The sequence below is a fragment of the Schistocerca serialis genome, chromosome 10 (assembly GCF_023864345.2).
Source record: "Schistocerca serialis cubense isolate TAMUIC-IGC-003099 chromosome 10, iqSchSeri2.2, whole genome shotgun sequence".
Taxonomy (NCBI): Eukaryota; Metazoa; Arthropoda; class Insecta; order Orthoptera; family Acrididae; genus Schistocerca; species Schistocerca serialis.
This window is the reverse complement of record NC_064647.1, coordinates 161,964,958-161,992,369: the sequence shown is the minus strand read 5'-3', so window position 1 is coordinate 161,992,369 and position 27,412 is coordinate 161,964,958. Positions and strand designations below refer to the sequence as shown.

General features: G+C 42.7%; 1 protein-coding gene across 3 annotated transcripts in view; it reads left to right on the top strand.

The window, feature by feature from the left end:
* Positions 1-27,412, top strand: part of LOC126425328 (speckle targeted PIP5K1A-regulated poly(A) polymerase-like) — a 231,286-nt gene that overhangs the window by 31,560 nt on the left and 172,314 nt on the right. For all 3 annotated transcript variants that reach the window (XM_050088312.1, XM_050088313.1, XM_050088314.1), the window contains exon 6: positions 20,985-21,207. In XM_050088312.1, coding sequence (XP_049944269.1) covers positions 20,985-21,207 — 223 coding nt within the window. The remainder of the gene's footprint in view (positions 1-20,984; positions 21,208-27,412) is intronic.

Here is a 27,412-nt window from a genome sequence, read left to right as displayed (position 1 = left end):
AAGAAAAGTACGTAGCTGGATTAATACTTATCTTTAATCAATCATTGTGGTACATCGCTCTTGACTATACACAGGAGACTTTAATTACAATCACTGTAAGGCTAATGGCGCCTTGCTAGTTCGTAGCCATTAACTTAGCTGAAGGCTATTCTGTCTCTCGGCTAATGAGAGAGAAAGGCTTCGTACATCTAGTCGCTAGCTAGGTAGTCCGTCCAACTGGGGCGAGTGCTTGTTCGTATCACGAGACCTGCCTTGTGGTGGCGCTAGGTCTGCAATTACACAGTGGCGACACGCGGGTCCGACATGTACTAAATGGACCGCGGCCGATTTAATCTACCACCTAGCAAGTGTGGTGTCTGGCGGTGACACCACATTCCTCCCCCGCAAATCGGCGAACGGTCGTGAGATAAGGCTTCCGCCCGCCGTGGGGAGGACCCCATGTTGACGTATGCGATGAGGTGGGGAGCCTAACAACAGGCGAGGCTGTGCCACCCACACCCGGCCATTCGGTCCGAGGGGAGCTAGGAAACGCCTGAAAAGCTAGTCCAGGGTGCACGTCAACATGCGGTGTATGCGCCCGTAATGAGACAGGAGGGGCCGAAGGGTCGACCTCCATTGCGTCGGGGTAGCCGACGCGCGAAGACGCCATGTGGTCCGGAGCGGGCGGGAGTGCCATGGCGGAGGACAGCTGGTCACGGGAAGCGATCGGCGGCGCGTGACCCTGGGAGGCACTTGGCGGCTGCAGCGAAGCGTCCACTGCGGGCGGCGTCGGCGGGAGAACAGGCGGAGGCGGCGGCGGCGCGTCGCCATGGGGCAAAATGGAAGGCATCGTCGGTAACACCTGGGGATGAGGCGAGCCAGTAGATGGGTCCCCAGGGCGCTGACCGGACGGCACCGTCGCTGAAAGCAGACGGGGAGCGGCAGAACCCGTGCGACGACAGAGGCGCAGCTGATTGAGATGCCGACGCACCTCACCAGAGGCCCCCAAAACCAAATACATCGCGCGGCCGAGGCAGCGAAGAATGCGCCCTGCGAGCCAACGCCGTGAACCTCGATAGTTGCGATAAAATACAACGTCGCCTGGAGCAAAAGCAGGAGTCTGCCGCTGCAAAGGAACCTGATGCGGCGGATGCAGCAAAGACTTCAAGGTGCGATGAGGACGACCATGGAGCAACTCAGCCGGCGAGCGACCATCTCGGGGCTGAGAGCGATACGAAGACAAAAAGAGCAACAATGCGTCCTCCCGAGAATGCGACGCTTTCAACTTCAACATCTGTGACTTGAAAGTCCGGACCAATCGTTCAGCGGCACCGTTTGACTGAGGCGAAAACGGCGCGGATGTCAGATGTTGAATACCATTGGCCTGGCAGAATGACTGAAATTCTGCGGACATGAACTGTGGGCCATTGTCGGAAACAATAGTCTGCGGAAGACCTTCAATGCAAAAGATAGCAGACAACGCTTGGATGGTGCGCGGAGGACGTCGTTGAAGACATCCGGACAACAAAAGGAAAATTACTGAAGGCGTCGACCAGAACCAACCATAGAGCATTCCAGAATGGACCAGCAAAATCAATGTGCAAGCGTTGCCAAGGGGAAGTGGCTTTTGGCCATGCAAAGACTTTCCGCGGCGGTGCGGATTGTTGTTCGGCACACGCCATGCAAGAAGAACACATATTCGTAATCGCAGCATCGATTCCGAACCAAGTACAGTGCAGACGAGCAAGTTGTTTCGTTCGCACTATACCCCAATGACCTTGGTGAAGAAGCCGTAAAACAGAGGACTGTAACGAACGTGGGACCACGACGCGGGACTGATCATTATCAGAACGCAACAACAAAACACCACGTCGAACAAAAAGTCTCTCCGTGTGAGCAAAAAATCAGCGAACCAACGGATCCTCGATCCGAGACTTTGACAAAGGCCATTGCGTAGCAACAAAACGCAAAACAGTAGCAAGGACAGGGTCAGCAGCTGTGGCTGTAGCTACACGACGAAAATCAATCGGAAACGATTCGACCACTTCATCGGTTTCCGAATCAATGAACATGCAAGCAAGTTCGGAAGAATCGAATGCTTTATCCTCAGCAACAGGCAAATGGGACAACGCATCGGCATTGCCGTGCTTAGCAGTGGACCGATACAAGATATCGTAGCGGTACTGCGAGAGGAAAATAGACCAGCGAATGAATTTCTGCGCTGTACGCGGAGGTACAGGCTTGTTCGGATGAAAAAGCGATGTCAAAGGTTTGTGGTCTGTGATGATGGTAAAGTGACGACCATACAAGAAATCATGGAACTTAGTAACACCAAACACGAGAGCCAAAGCTTCTTTCTCTATCTGCGAGTAATTTCTTTGCGCAGACGAGAGCAATTTGGACGCAAAGGCAATAGGGCGATCATGCGAGCCAACTTTGTGCGCAAGCACAGCACCGATCCCGAAATCCGATGCATCTACCATCAACAAAAGGGGTTTCTGGGGATCGAAAGGCGTGAGGCAAGTATTAGAAAGCAACGCCGATTTCAACTGGCGAAAGGTGCGTTCGCATTCCGTCGTCCAGACGAACGGAACACCTTTACGGCATAAGCGATGAAGCGGAGCTGAAATGGAAGAGGCATTGCGCATATATTTGTGATAATAGTTAATTTTACCCAACACACTCTGTAGCTGTTTCACATTGCGAGGGGAAGGTAAATCTTGTATGGCACGGAGGTGCTCTGGACTCGGATGTATGCCTTGGGCATTGATGACATGGCCCAGGTATGGTAAGTCACGAGCAAAAAACACACATTTGTCCTTCCTCAAGCGAAGACCATTTTGTCGCAAGACCTGAAAAAATGTTCGTAGGTTCGCAAGATGATCTTCTTCCGTCTGTCCAGAGATCACTATATCGTCCAGATAGTTTGCGGCAGTAGGGACCGACGCACAAATAGTTTGTAAATATTGCTGAAACAATGCAGGGGCGGATGCACACCCGAACGGCAGTCTTTTGAATCGGTACAATCCAAGATGCGTGTTAACCACCAATACGCGCTGGGATTCGTCGTCCACCGGTATTTGCAAGTACGCATCGGCTAGGTCCAACTTTGAAAAATATTTTCCCGGGCACAGTTTAGCAAAAAGATCTTCCGGGCGGGGCAAAGGAAAAGTAGCAGTCACTAGTTGGGGATTTACTGTGGCCTTGAAGTCCACGCAAAGTCTCAATTTTCCGGAAGGTTTTGGCAAAATTACTAAGGGTGAGGCCCAGAGAGAAGCTTGCACACGTTCAATTACACCTTGTGATTCGAGATCGTTTAACGTTCTTGCGACCTCATCACGCAATGCGTGGGGAACATTGCGCGCTCTGAAAAATTTCGGTTGCGCGTTTACTTTCAGTTCCAAATGTGCTTCATAGTTTTTAGCGCAACCTAAGCCTGGTGCAAAAATGTCTGCAAATTCGTCACGTAAGCGAGAAACACTGTCTGAAGGCACAGTTTGATTCACTGATAGGACCTGATTTACAATAGACATGTTAAACAACTGAAATAAATCGAAACCAAACAAGTTCACTGCAGTAGAAGAACGAAGAACGTAAAACGACACAAGTTTTGTTTGTCCCCTATATGTTGCAAGAAGAGTGCACTGTCCTAACACAGGTATAGTCTGTCCGGAATAACTTTTTAACTGAACATTTGCGGCACGCAACGGAGGTGCGCCCAGTTGTTTGTACGTGTCGTGATTGAGCAATGAAACTGCAGCTCCGGTATCGAGCTGGAATGTTATCACTTTGCCTTCAAAGTCCAAATCTACAAAAAGTTTATTGTTCTGCTGACGACAAGAGCGACTGTCTCGTGCAATGTGAACAGACACTGGTACAGAATCACTTGCTAACGGACGTGATTTCCGGCGACGTCGACGCACAGTTTTTGTGGGACGAACACAGTCACTGTTAGAGAAAGTGGCACTGGACGGGGTGGAAGTAACGACATGAATGTCCATGGGCGAAGGTCCACTAGCCTGAGTGTCCTTGGTTCGATTCCGGCGCGAAGCAAAGGGCCTGGAATGATTAAGAGTGTCTGGTCTGAGCTTTTTCTGGCAAACACTTTGAACATGTCCTTTCCTATGACAGAAAAAGCAAATAGCTTGGCGTGACGGGCAATGTTCACGCGAATGTCTAGTTGCACACCGCGGGCATGCTTTCACTGCATTTGTGTGCTGGCGCGGCACACCGGGTTTAGCGCGCGGCGGCAGCTGTGCGGACGTACGCGAGGGCAGTTGACCGGGCCGCGTAGCGCGAGCGCGCCCGGCGGGCCGGTTAATGTTACACATAGCTGGCGAAGGTTCAAAAGATTCCTGAGCACAGTCAAGTGTGTCCTGTCTATCCAATATGTCTATCACTTGTTGAAGGGAGGGATTAACTAGTTTCAAAATTTGCTCCCGTATGCGAACATCAGAAACGTTCTGTGCAATTGCATCACGCACCATTGTATCTGAATAAGAAAGACCACAGTCACAGTCAAAGGCACAGTCCCTAGCAAGTCCTTGCAATGTTGCTACCCACTCCCTATTAGTTTGACCGGCCGTACGTTTTGTACGAAAAAACGTATACCGCTTTGCAACCACATTAACTGTTTCTTTGAAATAGGCATCTAAAGCAGACAAAATTTCTTCGTAGGACAGAGTTGCTACGTCGCGTCGGGGAAACAATTTCACTATCACACGGTAGGTGGACACACCGACACAAGAAAGCAAAAACGGCTGCCGCTCATTACCTTGAATTCTGTATGCGGCGAGGTGGAAGGCAAACTGGCGGGACCATTCCCGCCAAGTCTCGTGGTTCGGGTCGTAGTGCCTAAAAGGTGGTGCAACGGCAGGTTGTGGCTGCGGTACCGGTGAAGCGGCGGCGGCCGCATCGGTTTGAATGGCACGTTGACCCTGGACGAGCTGTCCAAGGGCATCCAATAACGCCTGCGTCTGCTGATTCTGCAAGCGATAAAATTCGGACAGTACATCTGGCGAAGCCATGACACAAGTAAATGTAAGCAATCAGAAAGAATACTTTAACTCGTCGCCAATGAAGTGGACTGACAAGGCAGCCAGTCCACAGTGACGGGTAGCCGAAAGAAAGGCACGCGTACACACACACGCCGACGGGCGTCAAGTACTGGAACAGGCTACGTAATTAATGCTATGAAGAAAAGTACGTAGCTGGATTAATACTTATCTTTAATCAATCATTGTGGTACATCGCTCTTGACTATACACAGGAGACTTTAATTACAATCACTGTAAGGCTAATGGCGCCTTGCTAGTTCGTAGCCATTAACTTAGCTGAAGGCTATTCTGTCTCTCGGCTAATGAGAGAGAAAGGCTTCGTACATCTAGTCGCTTGCTAGGTAGTCCGTCCAACTGGGGCAAGTGCTTGTTCGTATCACGAGACCTGCCTTGTGGTGGCGCTAGGTCTGCGATTACACAGTGGCGACACGTGGGTCCGACATGTACTAAATGGGCCGCGGCCGATTTAATCTACCACCTAGCAAGTGTGGTGTCTGGCGGTGACACCACAGTACTTCCCTCCAGGATCAGAGCAGGCTATGTAGTTATCAAAGTCAGGCCCGACGCACTGCTACTGGTGTAACAGTTGCAACCACACTTGCACGTCCTGTCGACACCCGGCCAAATGTGTAACCTGTGGTAAGGATGCTCACGAGGGTGATTGTCCACTTCCTTCTCCCTGCCGCACCTGCTGCAATGATGATCGTGCAGCCTCGTAACGAGATTGTCCCGTGTATCTCAATGAGTGGGCTGTCCAGGAGATCCGGGTTGAGGAAAAGGTGCTGTACTCTGTTGCTCACAAGTTGCTGGCTAATCGGAAACCCTGCAGTTTACCATCCAGCACTTACAGTAATGTTTTCGGTACATCTCGCTCCACGAAGGACATGGCCATGCTGACGTGCATCCTCAAATTGCCAAGTGTCGAGGTAACATCCCCGTCTCCTCTTGCAGCTGTGCAACAAACCACCAAACTTTCCTCACGGGGCCGAGTCACCTGTCACACAACTGGCAGCCAGAGAGCACACACGGAATACTCCCGCATAGGCTTTCTACATCCCTCCAGCCAACAAACGTCTGAATTGTCATCTGCCACACTCGGAAGCCCCGAGAAATCAAACTGAGGCAAACAGTCTTCTCCTTCACCGACTCGGAAATCCTCTTCAGTGGTGTCACCACGTGATGCACTCACCCAGCCGACCTCCGTTTCGCCAGTTTGCACCGCCAATTGTTTTTCTGCGCTAGACTCCGCGGACCAACAGAAAGAGAGGCATCAGTCTCTGTAGATCTCGTGGACCGAGATCCTCCATCTGCTGCACCCTGTAGATGTCGAGGTGACACCCTGTCATTTTTCCCTCCTCCCCTTTCCTAGTCATGACTCAACTCCGATGAAACATTTGTGGCCTTAGATCAAACAGTCAAATTACAGTTGCTCTTGGAATCACAGTGTCCACTTTTTCTGCCTCCAGGAAGCAAAATTGCACCCTCATGACCACTTTGGCCTCTAGCAATTCTCTCCAGTCTCTCCTTCCCCCGAGCATGGCATTCCATCTCGTGGGGGAGTCATGCTGTTCATCCGGAATGACATTTATAGTCAAACCATCTCCCTGACTAACTGGCTTCAAACTGTTGCAGTCAGCATTTTGCTTCCTCACTTCACCTTTTCCCTTTGTACCGTTCACATCCCTCTGTCGTTCGGTGTCACCGGGGTGGAGTTCATCCAGCTTATTGGACGACTCCCTCGGCCCTTTATGCTGCTCGGTGACTTCCATCCGTACCATCCGCTTTGGGGTTCTCCCAGAACCTGTCAGAGAGGAGCCCTCTCGGCTGACCTTCCAATCAATTTAATATCATTTGCCTTAACACAGGAGCACTCATATTCCTTTCAGACTCCATGCATACCTATTCCCATTTGGACCTCTCCTGCACTGCCCAGCCTGCCTGTCATCTAGAGTGGTCTGTTCCCTCTGAGACGTACTCGAGTAACCATTTCCCTTGCGCTGTCTGTCTGCTGACTTCCACCCCATCTATGTGCACACCTAAAAGGCCACTGAAGGCTTTACTCCTCCCTGGCGACCTTTTACGGACAGCATTTCTCCAGGTGTGGTGACCAGGTAGAATACTTTACCAGTGTTATCCTTACTGCCGCAGAACGTTCCATTCCTTGCACTTCATCTTTTCTGCACCGTGTCCCAACCCCTTTGGTGGACTTGAAGTGTGCTGCGATGCAATTTGCGTGTGGAGTCGTGTTCTCATCGTTTTTTAACTGTCATCGTACGATGGCTAACTGCATTCATTATAACCATTTGTGTGCAGCGTCATTGTGTTCTTCGGAATAGCAAAAAAACTAGCTGGATATCATTTACTAGTTCTTTTAACAGTTCCATTCCCTCTTCTGTTTCTGTCTTATGGGCCAACCTCTGACGGCTCTCTGGGACAAAGGTCCATTCACAAATTTTCAAACTGACAGTAGTAGCGGATGTCATAGTGGACCTTATTGCTATCTCCACCGCCTTGGGCCACTATTTTGCAGTGATTTCGAGCTCCACCCACTATCATCCTGCCTCCCTACATAGGAAACAAGTGGAGCAGGCTCGGGCAATACCGTTCTCCTCTCAGAATCGTGAGTGCTGCAATGCTTGGTATGAGTGAGCTAGATCATGCTCTCACTTCATCCCAATCCTCTGCCCCAGGGCCAGACAGTGGTCACATTCAGTTGTTGCAGAATCTTTCTCTTGCAGGCAAGCACTTTCTCCTTCATATGTACAATCGCATCTGGGCAGAGGGCACATTTCTCAGATGCTGGTGGGAAGCCACTGTCATACCCATACCTAAGCCTGGTAAGGGCAAACACCTTCTTTCTAGTTACTGCTCCATTTCTCTCACCAGCTGTGTGTGCAATGTGATGGAATGTATGATACGTGCCCAGCTGGTATGGTGGCTAGAGTCCCACAATTTACAAACCCCACTGCACAGTGTGGCCTTAGAGTGCGCCATTCTGCAGTTGGCCATCTTGTCGCTTTGTCAACCCGTAACATGGTTTTCTGTGGAAATCCCAGACTGTGGCCGTGTTTTTTGATTTGGAGAAAGGCTATGACACCTGCTGGAGGACTGGTATTCCCAGTACTCTCTGCACATGGGGCTTCAGAGGATTCACATGTCATTTCCTCCAAGAATTTTTAAAAGACCGAGTTTTCAAGGTAGATGTGGGTTCTGCCTTCTCAGACTACTTTATCCAGAAAAATGGTGTGCCTCAGTGTTCCATCCTTAGCGTGGTCCTCTTTGGTATCGCCATTAATCCTATTATGGCCTCTCTCCTGCCTGGCATCTCTGGCTCCCTTCTCATTAATGATTTTGCCTTCTGTTGCAGTTCTGCACGGACTTGTCGCCTCGAGTGGCACTTCAGCATTGTCTTGACTGTCTTTACTCATGGAGCATAAACAATGGCTTTCGCCTTTCCACTGACATAACCATTTGTATGAATTTCTGGTGGCGCGATTGGTTTCTTCCGCCGTCTCTACATCTTGAGCATGTTGCTGCTCCATTTGTTGAAACTACAAAATTCCTAAACTTTTTTGGTCCTCCCACACATCTTACCTGGCCGCCCGCTATATGTGGTCCCTCAATGTCCTGTGTGTCCTCGGCAGTATTTCCTGGGGAGCGAACTGGACCACCCTCCTCCGTTTGTACCTGTCCCATGTCTGTTTGGCCACTGGTACCTTTTGCACTAGCCCAATTAAGAGCCTGTATGCAGAAGCTGCCAAACTACTGCTGTCATTCTGCCGTGATTTTTGTCAGCAGATACGCATGTCATTTGTCTGCCGTGCCTGGCCACCGATTGTACGTGTCCTTCATAACTCCTTTGATCGCCAGTATGGGGCACGCCCATCTTCTCTATTACCTCCTGGAGTTTGCTTTTAGTTGTTGCTCTAGCAGCTTGACTTTACGCTACCTGCCACCGATGGGTGTGAACCGTTCACGACCTTGGCTTTGTGCGGCAACCCGTGTTCACCTTGAACTTAATTCTCTTCCTAAGGACCACTACTCCAGCCTCGTTTTATCACCATAAGTTGCTTGGGCCTCACACAGAAGGCTCTCAGACTGACCGTGGTGTCAGGTGTGCCTTCATCATTGGCACCTATGTTTTTCAGCATCGGCTTCCGTAACACTGAGCAGTATTTACAGTAGCGCTCTTTGCCCTGTATCAGGCTACACAATACATCTGGCGACACAGGCTTTTTAGTTGTCATCTGTTGTTGATTCTCTGTGCCTTTCAGAGCCTGTGTGTGTTGTACACCGTCCATCCCTTAGTACAACAGTTCCAGGCCAGCTTTCACTTGTTTACTGTTGATAGAGCCACTTTAATGTTTATGTGGATCACGTTGGTCTGAAAGGAAACAAGGTCGCTGATGCTGCTGCGAAAACTGCAGTCCTCATACCTCGCTCTGCTAGTTCTTTCGTTCCCTCCAACGATCTCTGTGTTGCCATCTGTCGGAAAGTGGTGTCTCTTTGGCATCGCCAGGAGGAGATGGTTTTAGATGGGTTGTATATTGAGCACTGTCTTTTTAGCCTTCACCATTTCAAAATTAATAGTGACCTAATGCTTTTTTTAGATGATGCAGATATCCCTAATGAAGCACTGCCTGAAAAAAGCTGCAGAAATATTCAGTCACTTATAAAGTAGATTTTAAAGTGGTAGAAAAACTGCCAGTGTGCCTTAAATGTACAGAAATGAAAAATAATACTTCACAAAACAAAAGCAAAAAATACTATCCTGTGATTACATTATCAGTTATTCACAATTTAACCAGTTAACTCTTGCAAAAACACCTGCTTGTAATCATTTGAGGGGACATAGCATGCAGTGCTCACATAGGCCCAGACAGAGTAAACAGGCGGCAAACTGTGGCACATTGGCAGGATGTTCCGAAAGCAGTCATTTCATGGAGGAGACTGCTTACAAATCTCTTGTCGGTCATATCTTAGAAAATTACACAAGTGTCTGAGACATATACCAAATAAGACTAACACAAATTGAAAGTGTACAAAGAAATTTGGTGTGAATGGCTTGGTTTTGCTTGATTTACAGGAGAGCGTCATGGAAATGTTTGTGGAAGGACATTCAGATAAGCCTTGATCATATGTAATTGCGTCCTGAATACTTGAATTAGGCATTTATATCTGTTACATGCATTCTTCAATGTATGGTCCAAGCCCCTATTTGTACCCTTTGGTAGTATAGAATCTCCACTTAATTACATTTCACATACTATAACATCTTTATATTCTCACATGACATTCACGCTATCAGATTTATGCTCATATTTATGTATAAATAATTATATCTAAAAAAAAAAAGATGTGACTTACCAAACGAAAGCGCTGGCAGGTCGATAGACACACGACAAAACACAAACATACACACAAAATTCTAGCTTTCGCACCCAATGGTTGCTTCGTCAGGAAAGAGGGGAGGAGAGGGAAAGACGAAAGGATGTGGGTTTTAAGGGAAAGGGTAAGGAGTCATTCCAATCCCGGGAGTGGAAAGACTTACCTTAGGGGGGAAAAAAGGACGGGTATACGCTCGCTCGCTCGCTCGCTCGCTCGCTCGCGCGCGCGCACACGCACACGCACACACACACACACACACACACACACACACACACACACACACACACACACACACATATACAGACACAAGCAGACATATTCAAAGACGCGCATACCCGTCCTTTTTTTCCCCCTAAGGTAAGTCTTTCCGCTCCCGGGATTGGAATGACTCCTTACCCTCTCCCTTAAAATCCACGTCCTTTCGTCTTTCCCTCTCCTCCCCTCTTTCCTGACGAAGCAACCGTTGGTTGCGAAAGCTTGAATTTTGTGTGTATGGTTGTGTTTGTTTGTTTGTGTGTGTGTCTATCGACCTGCCAGCGCTTTCGTTTGGTAAGTCACATCATCTTTGTTTTTAGATATATTTTTCCCACGTGGAATGTTTCCCTCTATTATATTTGTATAAATAATTACTCGTATTGCAGTGTGGCCCATTTCTTTTCATACCAGCTACCTAAATTATTTTTCTCGTCATTACTGCTATCTGTTCTTGCATCATTCCATGTTAAAAAAAGCACTTAATATTAAAACTTAGCAACTAAGTATATCGTTGTTCCAAAGCGAACCACCATGACATTCACGCTTATAACATATATCTTTTTGCACTGTACGCAAATGTTTTTAGTTCATTATTTTTCTGACTAATTCTCAGAATTCAACCCTTTGTTGTGAGAGTGCAGATATTAACAGCATGCCTATCACTTCAACTTATCTTTTCCACCTCTTCCATATTCATACAATTATTGCACATGAAACTAATAGGTATCTTCCTAGATGAGGCATGGTGTCATTGCCCCCTCTTGTAGCTTTTCCAGCATGAGCATATCCAAGAACCATCATTCCTTCAAGTTATATACAGATTTCCTATACTATAGTGTGTAGTTTATTTTGTATGTGCCCATAATGTAGATTTTTGTGCATATGTTGTAAATAGTGACCTAGTGTGTAAGCAGCATGTTAGTCCCATTTGTTTTTTCTTTAATCGTCCACTGTTATCCCTGTCTTGCGATGCAAATTTCTACTGTTCTTGCACATTGCTTCGTGTCGCAATATTACATCATTTACTTCTCCCCATCACATTTATCAATTTGTGTTTGGAAGGTGTCTGTATTTTAGTAGTGAATTCACATCATGGCAATTAAATTCAGTTTATCACTTATTTCACAACATGCTTTTGTCAGTGAACAAATTCTGAAACAATTAATGACTTACCTTATTTATGTTTACACACACATAAACAACAAGACACATATCCTACACTTAAGTGAACATCTTTCATAATTTATATATATAGTTTTCACTACATGTAAGCATATCAACTTCACGAGTTGGTTTAACCTTTTGTCAAAGCCATTCAACATACAAATTTGTTTAGATCCTTGTGTGGATAAAGGCTCTTGTCGTTTCCACTTCTAGGATAAGCTGGTATGTATGATCCTGGATGAGGTACTTAGGTAATTATAAATGGTCCATTGTATACGAGTTGCCATTTGTGGTTAAGTTTTCCATCTTTGATAAACTTTGGGTGCATTTGCAGTAATACCTATTGTCCTATGTGGAATTGTATAGTGCATCCTAATATTTATACCGCAAGACTTTTTTTCTCTGGATAGCCTTTTCTCCTAGATTAATCAAAGCCTGGTGTATTTTTTCTTCAAATCTCATATCTCCCTTAGGTACTTCAGGCAGTGGTTTTTACCACTCGTCCATTTCTCATTTCTGAAACATTAATTCCGTTGATGTAAAACCTGTTGAAGTGTATGGCAAGTTGTTAATGATTTGCTGAAATTGTTAGAACAACTCAGTCCATTTTGTATGTTTCTGTGGTGCATAGCATCGTATAAGTCTGTTAAATTCCTTAAACACCCTTGCTATGAGAGTTGCTTTGGGGTGGGCTGGCTGCTTCAGTCTGGAACCGCGCGACCGCTACGGTCACACATTCGAATCCTGCCTCGGGCATGGATGTGTGTGATGTCCTTAGGTTAGTTAAGTTTAAGTAGGTCTAAGTTCTGGGGGACTGATGACGTCAGATGTTAAGTCCCATAGTGCTCAGAGCCATTTTTTGCTTTGGGGTGGAAATCGTGATACCAATATGTGTTTTGTTTTATTTTTGGTCATGAATTCCTGCCATCTGTTATTTGTGAAGTAAGATGCATTATCAGCCAACAGTAACTGTGGCTCCCCTACTCTCAGGATAGAGTTGTTATAAATCTTCTAATAATAGAATTTGTGGTCACTGATCTCACTGCGTATAACTTAACATACCTGGAAAGACCATCATATAAGGCAATTAACATACTTAACACCCCATTTTCCTTTTGGATAATGATTGGCAGCATCCAAGGATACTAATTGTAGAGGTTTTGTGGGAACTGTTGAATGCAGTTCAATTAATTTTGTCTTGTTGGGGTGTTTGGTCTCTGAAAAGTCACACATGTTCGGATTACTTGGAAAATTTGGTGCCACATGTTGGGAAAGTGGCAGTACCGGTTTACCTTGTTGTTGCATTTAGAAGCATCCTAATGACCCCATACATTGTGAGTGTCAAGAATGAAATGATCTACAAACTTTTCAGGTAAACATTCTCATCACCGTTCTTGGTTAGGTGTATGTCGGTGAAACAGTACTCTTTTATAAACAGTATAAAACAAATTTCAGTCATCATCATCTCCTTCACACAGTTTGGGTCTTACTCTTTTCCAGCATGGATCTTCTTAAAACTGCTCCAGGCTATTGCACATTTTTACATAATAGTGTTGGTATGTTTTGTCTTGCATAAGTGGGATGCGAATTTCAGAAGTCTGTTCGACGAGTTGTAAAAATTCATTTAACCCTTTGGGTAGCCTAGACAAGGTGTTAGCAACTTTGTTTTGTTTACCTTTGATGTACACTACCTCGGAACTGAATTTCCACAAGTAAAGACACCATCTGGCTATTCTTCTGTGCAGCAGTTTACACATCAAGTGCTTGGTGGTCACAGTAGACTTTGGTGTGTTTTACCCACAAATAATACTCTAATTTCTTAAAATCCTGCGCTGTAGAGAGAGCTTTGAGCTCCGTTACTCAATGTAATCACTCACATCCAGTAAGAGTTCTGCTTGCAAAACTAATTATCTTGGGTGTTTGTTGTCCATCTGTCTCGGTGATCTGAAATAAGCTTGCCCCAGACTCTGTGGATGCATCAGTTCTTAAACAAAACTCTTGTGACATGTCTGGATTATGCAATATATTTGCATTGAGTAGAGCTTCTTTTATGTTGACATTTGACATCGATTGGTCCATATCCATGGGTTATTCCTCTGTAAACAGTTAAACAGGGCACAGCTGTTCAGCAGCTGGCCAGGAATAAAATTTCTAAAGAAAGACACTAAGCCCAGATAAGCTTTGAGTTATTTTCCCCCCGCTTCAAAAAAAAAAAAAAAAAAAAAAAAAAAAAAAAAAAAAAAAAGTCTGATTGCATCCAGTTTCCCTGAATCTGGCAAAATGCCTTGGTTTTTTTTTTTTTTTACCCTTTCCTTCCTAAATTCAGACTACTTTAAATTTTCTGTAACACCACATTCTGAGAATCGGTGTAGTACTTGTTCCAAAAGTTGCAACAGCTCTTCCCAGGTAGGTGTTGCAGTCAGCAAGTCACCCACGCAAACGCTGATCTAAAACCACCTAAAGCAGAAATGTAGACACCTGCGCTCACATTTAAGCTGAAAGGCAAGACACAAAATTCATAGCTTCTGCCCCCACATATAAAGGCTGTGTATTTCCTACTAGCTTCATGGAAAGCCATCTGCCAATATGACGACTTTAAATAGATTATGGTAAGGTTTTTTTACTTTATGGAACTTTAGCAACTGTTCTTATAAGTTGTCAGGATGTGCCCTAACAGGAACAATGACTCTTTTATTGTATTCTGTGCACTGAGTACGAGCCTGATGCTGCTGTCGGATTTTGCGATAGCTAGAATAGGACTAAGATAGGGCGAATATAAGTATTGTATGACACCCCGATCTATCATCCTCTGTTTCCTTCCTCATTGTCTCCTCCTTGGACCAGAGTGTGGGCTATGATGAAAACCGAAATGTTTCACATGGTTAAACATCTATTTTATATGTGTAACCTTTTATTAGTCATGGGCACTTTTCAAATACATACACATACCGTAGTATTAGTTCCTTTAGCACATCTTTCTGGTCTTATGACAAACAAACTGATTCCCTTGCTTTTGCTTGTACTAGTGCTAGATCTATACTTCCTTTACGTTATTGCTCGTCTTTTTGTGTTTTGCAAAACAATACAGCTGAATAATACAATTATACTCTAAAGTCCATATTTGTCAGAGAGGGTGGGTGAGGGACTACTGTTCTACTATTACTGTTAGATACGAGGAAGGCACTACCAAGCACAGCCATGCAAGCTATAAATTAGAATTTTCCTACCTTCTCATTGGGTTTAATTATTTCTTTTTCTTGTAGTTTCCATACAAATCTTTTTCTCTGTCCATGTGTATCATTCTTTTGTGATGTTTATTAACTTTCTCTTAACAGTATCCAATTCATGCAACAAAGAAAACAAAAGATAATTAATACAACAGAAAATTTTTACATGTTTTGTGTATTTTAATTACTTTAGTTATATGTACATGGCACCATCATTTTTACAACCACCAATTATAGTAGCGACTAAGGCACTGGTGACATAAGAGAGGTGTAAATAATGTAGATTATTTCGAGGTGTGCGACTGATGAATACTTATCAGTAACAATTCATGCGGCTAAGTTCACGCCTCCACAGTCTCTCACTACAGTTACCAATGAAACAGTCTAATTGATTAGTACATTAATTCTCCGTTTAACAGAATGATATTTATCTCATCTTTCTTGAAGAGAAGGCAACATCATCCATTGCCGTGACAAAGAATGCAGTAAAATACAATTACAATTGAGGTTGCTGTTGTTATAGTCGACTGCAGGTTGTTGTACTTCCAGGTATAGTTTCCAGAAGGAATATTTTAGAAATGAAAGAAACTGATTCCCTTTCCAGAAGATGCATTGTAAAAAAAAAACAATTTTTACACAGGTACACATAGCTCACTCGTGCAATAGATCCATCTGGAATCATACGGGAAAAGACAGACACTTGAGGAATGAAAAGATTTGATATTGGCTTAAGCGAACATTAGAAGATAAACAAATATTCATTTTTCCTTTTGCTCTTTTTGGCATGGGCATGTTTATGTAGCATCTTTGTAACATACAGAGTTTGGATACTTAGTAAATGATGGGTGAACCAAAATGAGGTCAATTACATAGTCATTCTTTTTTAAAGGCAGTGAAATAGTATATAAAATGATTAAATTGATGTGACAAGGAATAAAAAATTAAAAAAGTATCTTTAAACCTAATAATTCAATAAAAATAGTGCTTGAAATCATTTCAATAAAGATTTAAAAATAAAGTACCTAATGAGATTCAAAACCACAGCTTCTGCACATCAGGAACATACCTTAACCACTATACCACAGTGTCACTCTGTAGACTTATCTTATTCTTTTTTTTTTTTTTAGGACTGCAGGAAAAGGAATATATTTTTTTTGTCAGTTACTTGCAAACAAAAGCCCACAAGGCAATTGGCTGCAGGGTGTGATACCTGGGACCCTATAATTCTCATTTTGTTATCTGATGTTCTTAGCATCACCTCACCTAATTGAACTACACGTCATTACTCTTGTTTTACTTTAATTGCTGTCCATCTTGTAACCTCTTTCCAAAGTAATATCCATTCCATTCGACTGCTATTCAAAATGCTTGCTGTCTGTGACAGAATTACAATCTCATAACCTTATTCCTTCTTCGTGTATTTTGTTTCCCACATTTCTCCTTAATTTTCTTCACTACATGCTCAGTGTACGGATTGAATAATGTGGAGGATAGGCTACAAAATTGTCTCGGTCCTTTCTCAGCTGCCGCCACCCTGAAATGTCCATTGATTTTTACAGCTACAGTTTGGTTTCTCTGGAAGTTGTAGACAGCCATTTGCTCTCTGTATTTTATAATAAGTTGCCTGACCCAAAAAAAAAAAAAAAAAGTGAGGCACCCGGAAGATGTGGTCGGATGTCGATGTAACTTTTGTATATATAAACATCAGAAGTGAGTGCGTAAAGTATTGGCATTGCAGTTCTTGTGACAGAACAGCAACCAGTTAGTGTTACCACGAAAGGAAGGATGTATAAGGGGTGAGAGAGACGAGCAAACACTGTGAAGGACCAGAGTTGCTGCATACTCGTGTGAGACAGTGTTATCAGTGCCTGAAGAGTTTGAAAGTGGCATCATTGTGGTTCTCCATTTGGTTGCCAGGTAGAATCGTGCAATATCTAGATTTGAGGTGCAGTCGAATGTGACGGTGGCCCGACGTCAGACTGTGTGGGAACGTGAGGGCAAGTGTACTGATTGTCAAGGTTCAGTCGATCACATCTGATGACCATAGGGGAGGATCACCGTATTGTGCACCAAACACATTGTAACCCTTTCACATGTGTGCCTGCCGTCTTGAGAAAAAGTAATGGAGCCCCTGCAACATTGGTCGGAAACTAGCAGCAGTCTAACTAGGAACTGAACATGCCATGTGTAGGCAGTCATTAACACCACAAAAAATACAGAAGCATTTGGAGTGCTGCCATGACATTGAAGCATAGGCTGCTGATGAATAGCACTGTATTGAGTTCAGTGATGAATCGCAGTTCTGCACTACCCTGTATGATCATTGTTGGCAAATCCAGCTGTGACCTGGAGAGAGGTCACAGCAGTGTTGCACCTGGCATTGCAGTGTAGGGAGCCATCGGGTATGACACAAGTTCACAGCTGGTAGGGCGCAGTAAAACTCTGACAGCACAACAGTACAGAGTGAAGATCCTACATCCTCACGTGTTACCTTTCCCATGACAGCATCGTGTTGCTATTTTTCAGTATGACAGTGCTGTTCCACACGTGGCACATGTCTTATGAACTGTTTACATGACACTGAGGAACTTCTGTGGCCATCTAGAACCCCAGATCTGTCCCTGGTAGTATGTGTGTGGGACGAGCTCGTACGTCAACTCATTCCCGGTAATAGCAAGTTCGTCAATCCTCTGTTGACTATTGGGAACAAGGAAGGTGAGGTGTAGATCGTCCGGGTAATTTCGGACATGGTCCCAGTTGGCATAAAAAACGCCAATGCAGACATTAGCTGTAAACAAATACTTTTATTCAAAAAATTACATTACCCTTCCTCTTACAAAATGTCATATAAACTGTATTTCTTGCAATAAATGTGACATATTTGACTTCACTGTGAACATTATCATTTTTCTCACGTTCATCACCAGCAATTTGTAGTCCAATATAAAATGGGTTAGTACCTTGAAACAGGCAATTTTTAACTTTACATTCCTTTTCTAGATCTGTCCAGGATTTCACTTTTGTTATATCAGCACTCTGTTCCGGCTTAGAATACGTTATAAACTTAAACCTATTCCTTCTAGTATATTTACGCCAAGGTACACCAGATGCCCTCTGTGGGTTCAAATCAAAAGCACCCATCTTATTGCTGCAGGCTATACGAACTTTCTCCAGTGCACCCTGATCTTCAAATATCTTCTTGTTAGCTTTATCATCAAGAGTTAGTCTCTCAATCCTAACATTGACCCTATACACATACGTTACAATCTTGTTAATAATTACAGTGTCATATTTGTCACAAAAAAACTTACTCATCGGTAATATCATAATGTTGCAACGTAGAAAAGTTCTTCGCTTTCTCATCATGCTTCTCGAGAGCGGCCATTTTACCATACTCAAAATGTACACCATCTGTTTGAATGAACTCGGTACGCCACCTACACATTCGACCAAATATGGGCCTAGTTAGATTCGTCCGTCGGCGTATCCAACGCCGAGGGCGTGCAGCACGAAACTTCGAGTACATCCTCATCCGATGATACTGACAACCTCTTGCCCGGCCTCCACGTCCGATTTGTCTGCAGCATCCACCTCATCCTTAAATGAACGACAATGGACAATGTGACAATCTGCATGTACAACTTCGAGTCTGGAAATAATTGCTTTGTCTTCAATACTAAATTCATTCGATACAAATATCACCAAGCCGCGGTGTGTAATAACCGTACCAGGCTTATTCTTAACATTAACAGTCACTGGTCGGCCTTCAACAATACGCTTCAGAACAGATGCGTATTGACGCCACCTGGACCACTCACTCTTCAAAAACAATTACCTTGTGAATACGACTATCGTAACCACCAAATCCGAATTCGGAACAAAATGGCAAATATACGTGCTGCTTTTTTGCAACACCTTCTCCACTGAAGTTGACTTGCCAATATTTGTATCACGAAATAAATATAATTGCTTCTTACGAACCTCCGTGGACCGAAAGGCCTTGTTATACCAGCATACGACGTGGCCCGCCCAGCCATTGTAACTTAAATGACACTCGCTCAAAGAATGCACAGTGGCCCAATTAGCCTGAAAGGAATAAAAGTACTTCTAAATGAAACGTATATGACTCCAATTATTAACTAAAAATGGATCTGTATAATCAAACCTACTAGTTCGCTCAGTCAATCTGCGTAAACGAACATTAAATGACAAAGCTGAATCATTGCAATTAGATAAAGGTTGCAAGTGATGTTTAGTAATGTGTATTAAAGCAGATTTCTGGCTTCTACAATTTTGAACATCAAACAAACCATTAATACTACCGAACATGAATTCCAAACCAGGATGAACTTCTTCTAAAAACATCTTAACTTTCAACTTCACATAACAATGCAAATGCGTCAAATTACCTCGAGCAAAAGGTTCCTCAGACACACAATACTCCAAAACAGACCAAACAGAAAGAATAGTATTAACAAAGTGTTATTTGCCACCAACAGAAGAAGCATCGACTGTAATAAGAAACAAATCACTGCTCTTTTTATACCCATGACGACACTTAGGCGTTGCATCACCATCTGGAACGTGTCCAAACCAGTCAGGCACATCCTGGCCTGCCGGCGTCCTTGGGGTTACGCAATACCTAAATTATGGAATCACGCCACTAGTAACACTAGTTGGCGGCGATTAACTTTCTAATGGGGCTCTCACAGGGTTCTCACTCGAAGCGGATGCCCCTTCAGCTCCAAATATGTACGCTGGCACGCGCGACTGCGGCACTTCCCATCCATCGTCAAATTGAGATTGTGAAGAGTCTTCACCTGTCCGGTACTCCGATGAAGATTAGTGCATTTACACTGCCACAGTTTTCTAAAAATTACTGTTTTGTAATCACTGAAATAATGTCATGTTTATGGCATTATTTGTCAGGACAAGGTTTGCATGAAAGAAAATCCACCAGAAAAGTCCGAAATTCGGATGGTGTTTTTTTTTATGAAAATTTCGATGAAGAAAATGTGATTGTTGTTTTGACAGTTCTGCCGTCACATGTTTTAATACATTCTGATTGAATGTTGATATTTTATGAAAAAGAGTACAATTGAAAACAATAGTTCAGTGTGTTATCTGTGGTGATTGTATCTTTGGTGTGTTGCAAGGATTGAAGTTGTGTCAGTTCATGGTACATATGCAGCGTTTCCAGGCAAATCGCACGAGAATTCTACAGTAAATACTTTCTATTAAACTGGCTGTGAGAAAGAACATGCAAGTGTGTGCTGTGAAAACACATGGTTTTGTTTTGCTTTTTGCAGACATTTTTAGCAGAAAACAGGAAAGTTGTCTTTATGGCTAAGTTAATGTTCCTACATGTTCGTATATTGAAACCATGTGAAATACTGTCATTGAATTTACTACTTTACCGGTCCAGCAACTGGAAAGGTATCTCTCATACCCAGTTTCCTAATGATTCCGACAGATTTACGATTTCATTTTGACTTCTATTCCAATCGAGGTTCTGTTTACTATCTCAGTACGTAAGGTCAGAGAGAGGGGAGAGGAAGAGGTGGAGAGAGACACGAGGAGGTATTGGGTATAAAGAATGGGAAGGAGGATATGGACAGAGATATGAGGAAGGAGGAGATGGGTAGAGTGAGTGTGGGATAAGAAATGTACAGGGAGCAGGAGGTGATGGACAGAGGTAGGGGGAGGGGAGGGGGGGAGGAGGAGGAGATCAGAACGTATATCCAATTGCCATGCTTATTTAGCAGTTGCAAATCATTGCTGGGTTCGCTAGTAAAATATAATAATCAGTCCTTGTATACAGTCATTATTTCTTATCCACAACAGTGTAAATTTTTAATACACCATGTTTCACATTTGCAAAATAAATAACACCACAGCACTGTCGTGCCTTCAGGTGACACATTCTACGGCGAGTATGTCCCGAACGTGGAGGAGCTGGTGTCCATTGTACAGACCGTGAAACGACAGCTAGCTAAGGCATGGCCGGAGTTCAACCATGTGACGGCCATTCCCAGGGCGCGTGTGCCCATCGTCAAGTTCCTCCACTGTCCCAGCAACACGCGCTGTGACGCAGCCTTCACGAATGGCATCGGTTGCCGCAATGCTCGGCTGTTGAGGTAAGCTACTGCTCGGGAATGTGCATAGACTGCACCCTCCTCTTTTATGAATTTTACTATAGTTACGTTAGGATTCAGGAGAACTGTACAGGGTGTTCCATTCATCTTGACCACACCAGATAACTTCTTATCCAGAATCACAATAAAAAATGAATCAATGAAACGTAGCGTTAACTGCAGGACATTAACTACCTTGATTGCCTGTATTGCCTGTCCTGTAAACGTGTTCATTCCAAAGATTTGAACAGTAACACTTTTTTAAATAGCACCCATTTTTTATATGGTTATCCCTTCCGTCTCCTCAAGACTTATCCAGAAAGTATCAAAAATTTTATCTACTCTTGTGCAAAGTTGATCTAGAAATCTGGCAGCATTTTCAACAGTGAAATTAACACAGCTGCTGAATAATTGCACATCTGCCAATTCATTGTGAACTAACTTCACTCAAAATTATGATCACATTTATCCACTTTTTCTGGAACTCCATTCTTTTTGGTAAAATAGTCTGTCTTCTGCTAATCAACAAAACTAATAAAATTTTGAAAATATTATGTAATTGTACCCACCAAGTGGTGGAAGGAGAACAATGTACAGAAGTGTTATCTATGCAAGCTTTTGGATCCGGAAGGGTTGAAGGGAAAAAAGAGGTGTGAATGAAAAGGACTGGTGAGGTTTAAGAAAAGGGGTAGAGTTCAGAAAAGTGTCCTAGAACAGCAGGTCAGGGAGCCTTACCAGAAGGGATGAGTATGGAAATCAGAATGTTGGGGACTGCAGCGGATGAGTGGGGGACGGCACCGGACAGGATTTGAAAACCTATGCAAATCTCGTTGAGTGCAGTCCCCAACATCCTATCCAGTAAGCCTCCCCTGACCTGGAGTTCTGGGTGACTTTTCCGAACCCTGCCTCCTTTTCCTAAATCTAACCAGTCCTTATCCTTCACCCCTCTTCCCTCACTGCAGCCCCCAGCAACATAGTTACTTTGGCAAATGTACTGACTTAAACACAGATTTCTCAAATGTTTACAACTACTTCTACTATTTACAGTACACCCAAATATTTAATAAAAAAGGTATGTTTTCATCATTACTTGCTACTAAAAAAAAAAAAAAACAGAAAAAAAATGTTCTTTGCACAGATTACATACAAAGTTGGATAGTTTTACATGGCACTCAGAGGTGACTCTCAGTTGCTAATTGGATGGCACATTGATGCATATTCTAATATGGTTCAAATCAAATTTCACAAAAAATTAAAAAAGAACAATAATCTGTTTCCCAGTAATCAGAATTTACAACCCGTATGAAGTGCTGCAACATGTCGTGTTAATGATGACTTGGAGTTGTGGGGAATCAGCTTCTCCACAAGAATAAACCTCAGTACCTGCACATTATAGTTATTGCCAGTATGATTATAATCTGCTGTGGTATTAAGCTATTTCAGTTTCCTCGTGTTGTATGGCAGTCCTCTGTGTTTCATTGTAAAATTTTATAGAAAATGTGTGGCCGAATTTCAAAGCAATTTAGAAGCCTTGTGTGTAAACCAGACTAATTTGGTAATCTGTCTGTAGTTTGTAGAAATCTTACTGGCCCAGTCCTAACAATCGTCTAAAACAAAAATGTTTTGACACAGAGTAACTTGTTTGTAGAATTGTAAATGTTGTTGTGGAACCTACACATTTCAGAGACGGGTTGGCCAGAGTGGTGGGGACTCTGTGGCAGTTGTGCACTGCACAGACTTGTTACACACACTGCAGAATTATATGACGACTCCTTGTCGCTCCAAAAACTTGGCAACACACACTAATGTGCGGAGAAACGGTATATATTCTCTTTTACAACAATAAATGTAGTTTTTATTTTCTCTTCAGTGTGCAGATCTCTCAGTTATAACAAAATTTTTGAGTGAGCCAACTTTCAAATGTTAGTCTAGTGGTGGAGCAGAAGTGTGGCAAAAATACTTTCGTATAATTACAATTGCGACTGACTTGGCGTTTTCATTGCGGGAACAAAAAGTAGGCAGGAGGTAGTTGAGGCTTTCACAGGCATCAGGACAGCATTATCACATCGTTTTAGACTTGACAGTTGCAGACTAATGAGCAGATTTGAATGGATGCGATGTTGAGGCACAACCACTAATTGGCAGGAGTCTCTTTGAACATTTTGGGTCTTGTAAGCACTTCCACCAGTAGCCTGGATGGTGCTAGACTAAGCAGTTTCCATGCTGCTGTGTCTGTGGCAGTGTCTTTTATGATGCATTTGACACTTTCTTCTAATCATTTATCACTTCAAATATGGCCCTCTTCCAGCAAAATATTTGGCTCGGATGAACTGAGTCATTTGATACTGCTCCACCGTCCCACAACCAAACTGATATCTTCAAACCTTACCTAGACCTTGCACTACATTACAGATCAGTCTGTCACAACTACTAATCTTTTCGTACTCGCACACCTTTCACCAAATCTAGACCATGAGCTTTGCTACAGATCAGTCAGTCACCATGATCTACATTCCAAAAATAAAGTAGCCAGAAGAAACATTATCGATGTTCTGTTCTCTTCCTGTTTGCACGTGTATGATGTGGACACCATAACATTATTAGGTGAAAAAGAGAGACAGCTTACACCACGATTGTCAACCCTCTTCTGGAGTATTACTGTGAGGTGTGGGATGTGCATCAGATAGGACTGACATAGGCCGTCGAAAACGTTCAAAGAAGGGAAGCTCATTTAGTGTTATCACAAAACAGGAGACAGAGTTCTACAGATATAAGTGAATTGGTGTGTTAGGTTCAGTTGACCCTTTGACTCTGAATTGGCACAATTTGTTCTTCATTCTGTAGCATAATTCAAAAACAGTCTTATACCCTTTTTCTTGTCTTAAAATTAAAAAAAAAATCTGTTCTGAAAATATTTTTAATTTGTCTAGATCACGTATGTGTATAGAAATTAAAACACAATGATTAGACTAGTTCCAGTTGTCAATGCAACCTCCTCAGGTCTGTGAACAAGCATAAAAAAAAAGTCACATTAGGCAAAATTTCTTTTTGGCAGAATAATCTTTAAGCTTTGAGTTTTTGAAAGAACACACACATACAAATGTGATAACCTATCACTCGTGGTAAAAATTTTAACATAAAACTCATGGAATGAGCATAATATATAAAAATTATATCACAATTAACTACATGCAACTTTACAGTGTTACACTGAAGGTAAAACATTTTACACATGATGCTCATATGAGACACAACTTGAACAAAAATTGGATGTACCGGGAACGATTGCATTGTGCAATAACTGGCACTGGTATAAAAGCAAAGATCATTGAAATATTTTGGTTGTGACAGCACAACAAAAATGAGACTGGTTCTAAGCCTGTAAAAATAAATGAATCAAGCAAATACATGGTAAACAATGAAACATAAAATCTGATGTTAAAAGCAGTGACAGTATTAAAGAGCAAGAACATGCTCTGGGTAATGAAATAATAGTCAAATGTAAAACATAAAAAGGTCATTGTTAAACCACATAACATTTTTACAGCAAAATAAACTGTCTGTGTCCAATAGACAGTAGGACTAGCTTGACTGTTACCCATTCATAGCCATAACATAAGTGAATGCTGCATTCACTTGTGCCAGCCAAAACAAAGGCAAACTGATATTGAATTTTTTGGCTCATTATTATGACAATAGACTGCAACATTTCGGCCTCAGGACTGTTCACTTCTAGTGCCGCTTTCCGCCATCTAGCTGCGCTTTCGCACTTCTCGTCATGAGGTGGCGCCCGTCTGCATCGGCAGTCTTCTCGCCATAGATTTTAATTTAATGTTGTGATATGATATGTTGACAATATAATGATTTTTAATGCTTTTATTACATTGTGGCAGTGGGCCTCATTGCTGTTTCGTGTTCTACTTGTAACTTTCTTGTAACTAATTATATATAAAAACAAAGAAGAGGTGACTTACCGAACAAAAACGCTGGCAGGTCGATAGACACACAAACAAACACAAACACACACACAAAATTCAAGCTTTCGCAACAAATTGTTGCCTCATCAGGAAAGAGGGAAGGAGAGGGGAAGACGAAAGGAAGTGGGTTTTAAAGGAGAGGGTAAGGAGTCATTCCAATCCCGGGAGCGGAAAGACTTACCTTAGGGGGAAAAAAGGACAGCCCTAAGGTAAGTCTTTCCGCTCCCGGGATTGGAATGACTCCTTACCCTCTCCTTTAAAACCCACTTCCTTTCGTCTTCCCCTCTCCTTCCCTCTTTCCTGATGAGGCAACAATTTGTTGCGAAAGCTTGAATTTTGTGTGTATGTTTGTGTTTGTTTGTGTGTCTATCGACCTGCCAGCGTTTTTGTTCGGTAAGTCACCTCTTCTTTGTTTTTATATATAATTTTTCCCACGTGGAATGTTTCCTTCCATTATATTGATTTCTTGTAACTAATACGGACTCTGGCCTCTGTTTTCTGTATAGTTGGGATTTCCTTCTCAAGTATTTTTAATTACTACATTGTTGTTTCCACACATAGGTTTAACTGTTACCTTTTATTTGTTTTATATGTTGATCTATGTAACTGAATACATTTGCTTGTGCTTGCACACCACCTGTCAACTTTTGATTTCACATGCACAAGTGCACGCAGCATTCAGTTATGTTAGGGCTATGAATGTCTAATAATGAAGTTAGTTCTTCTAGACACAGAAATATTTTGTTTTGCTGTTGACAAGTTATTTTGTGTAATGATGACCTTTTTGTGTCTTAGATTTGACTTTGATTCTATTTTCCATGGTATGTTCTTCTTTTTGAATATTGTCACAGCTTTGAACTTCAGATTTTATGTTACTGTTTACTATGTATCTGTTTATTCCTACAGGTGTAACGCTGTATAGTTGCTTGTAGTTCAGTCATATTTATATATAAAAGATCATACTCGTTCTGCACATTATCTGCTGACATTTTTACCATGAATGGGAGATTATTACATCTGTATTTGTGTGTCTCTTCAAACATTTTAAGCTTGAAGATTACTTTGGGAAATAAATTTCTTTTCCCTAAGGTGACTTTTTTGTGCCTGTGAACAGATCTGAGGATGGTTGCATTGTCAACTAATCTAGTCATCATATTATAATGAATACATATTGCTCTGCGCGCGCACACACACACACACACACACACACACACACACACACACACACACACACACACGCTTATGATTTTTGAAAAAGAACTTTTTAAATTTTAAGAAATTATGTAAGATCACTTTCTCCCACCCTGAAAATGCCAGGCATTACTAAAGTCACTGTTTTCTGTAAGTGTGTCATATCATTTTCTGCTATTTCTAGACTTAAGTCCTTTTGCCCCAAGAAGAGCAAATTGTGGGTTGCTTTTAAATCGCAGTGCAAAATGTGGTAGTAATATAATTATGGTGTCATTTAAAATGGTTGTTAAAGTAATGGTTTTTTTGCTGTGTACATTTCTAACTGTCACAAAAACCACAAGAGAATTGTAAATAATAGTTCTATATACTCCTTTTTGAGCAGTACAGTTCTTAGTATTCCTGTCTGTTGAGAGCCTCCTGGAACATCTTGTCTCAGAACTTGAAATTTTCAGAGGCTCTTGGCCCCAAAGATCTGCTAAAGTATTGGGAATGTCTCGGTCATGGGTTTTCATGCCACATATGAACTTTCACAATCAGCTGCTCACAGAATGTTGCATGTGCAAATTGTATAACACGGGGGATGGGGAAAGGAAACAGAGGGTGGGTAGGCCGCTAAAGTTTCTCCCCCCCTTTTCAACTCTTGCCTCCCTCTGATGTCCTTTGAATCTTATAATTGCCGTCTGGCTTATATACAAGTTTATTTTCACACAGATATTGATCAAACAGATTTCTTACACTTTATTACCAATTTCGGCATACTGTCATCCTCAGATCTGTTACAAAGATAAATATTGTGTAAGCGACAGGTTCAATAAGTAAACACTAAATCTAAAAAGTCGTAGTGATATATAAATACAAAAGATTATAAAATGTTATCAGCCACTTATGGCAGCTGTACACATGATTAAAATATTATGATGTAAATCATCGTCAAGTAAACATGTGAGTGCATGGTATGTGCTGGTAATACTCAGATTGCATCTGGTATTTATACAAAACTAATGCCAGCAGAGGGCACTTTAGCTGGAGCACATATTATA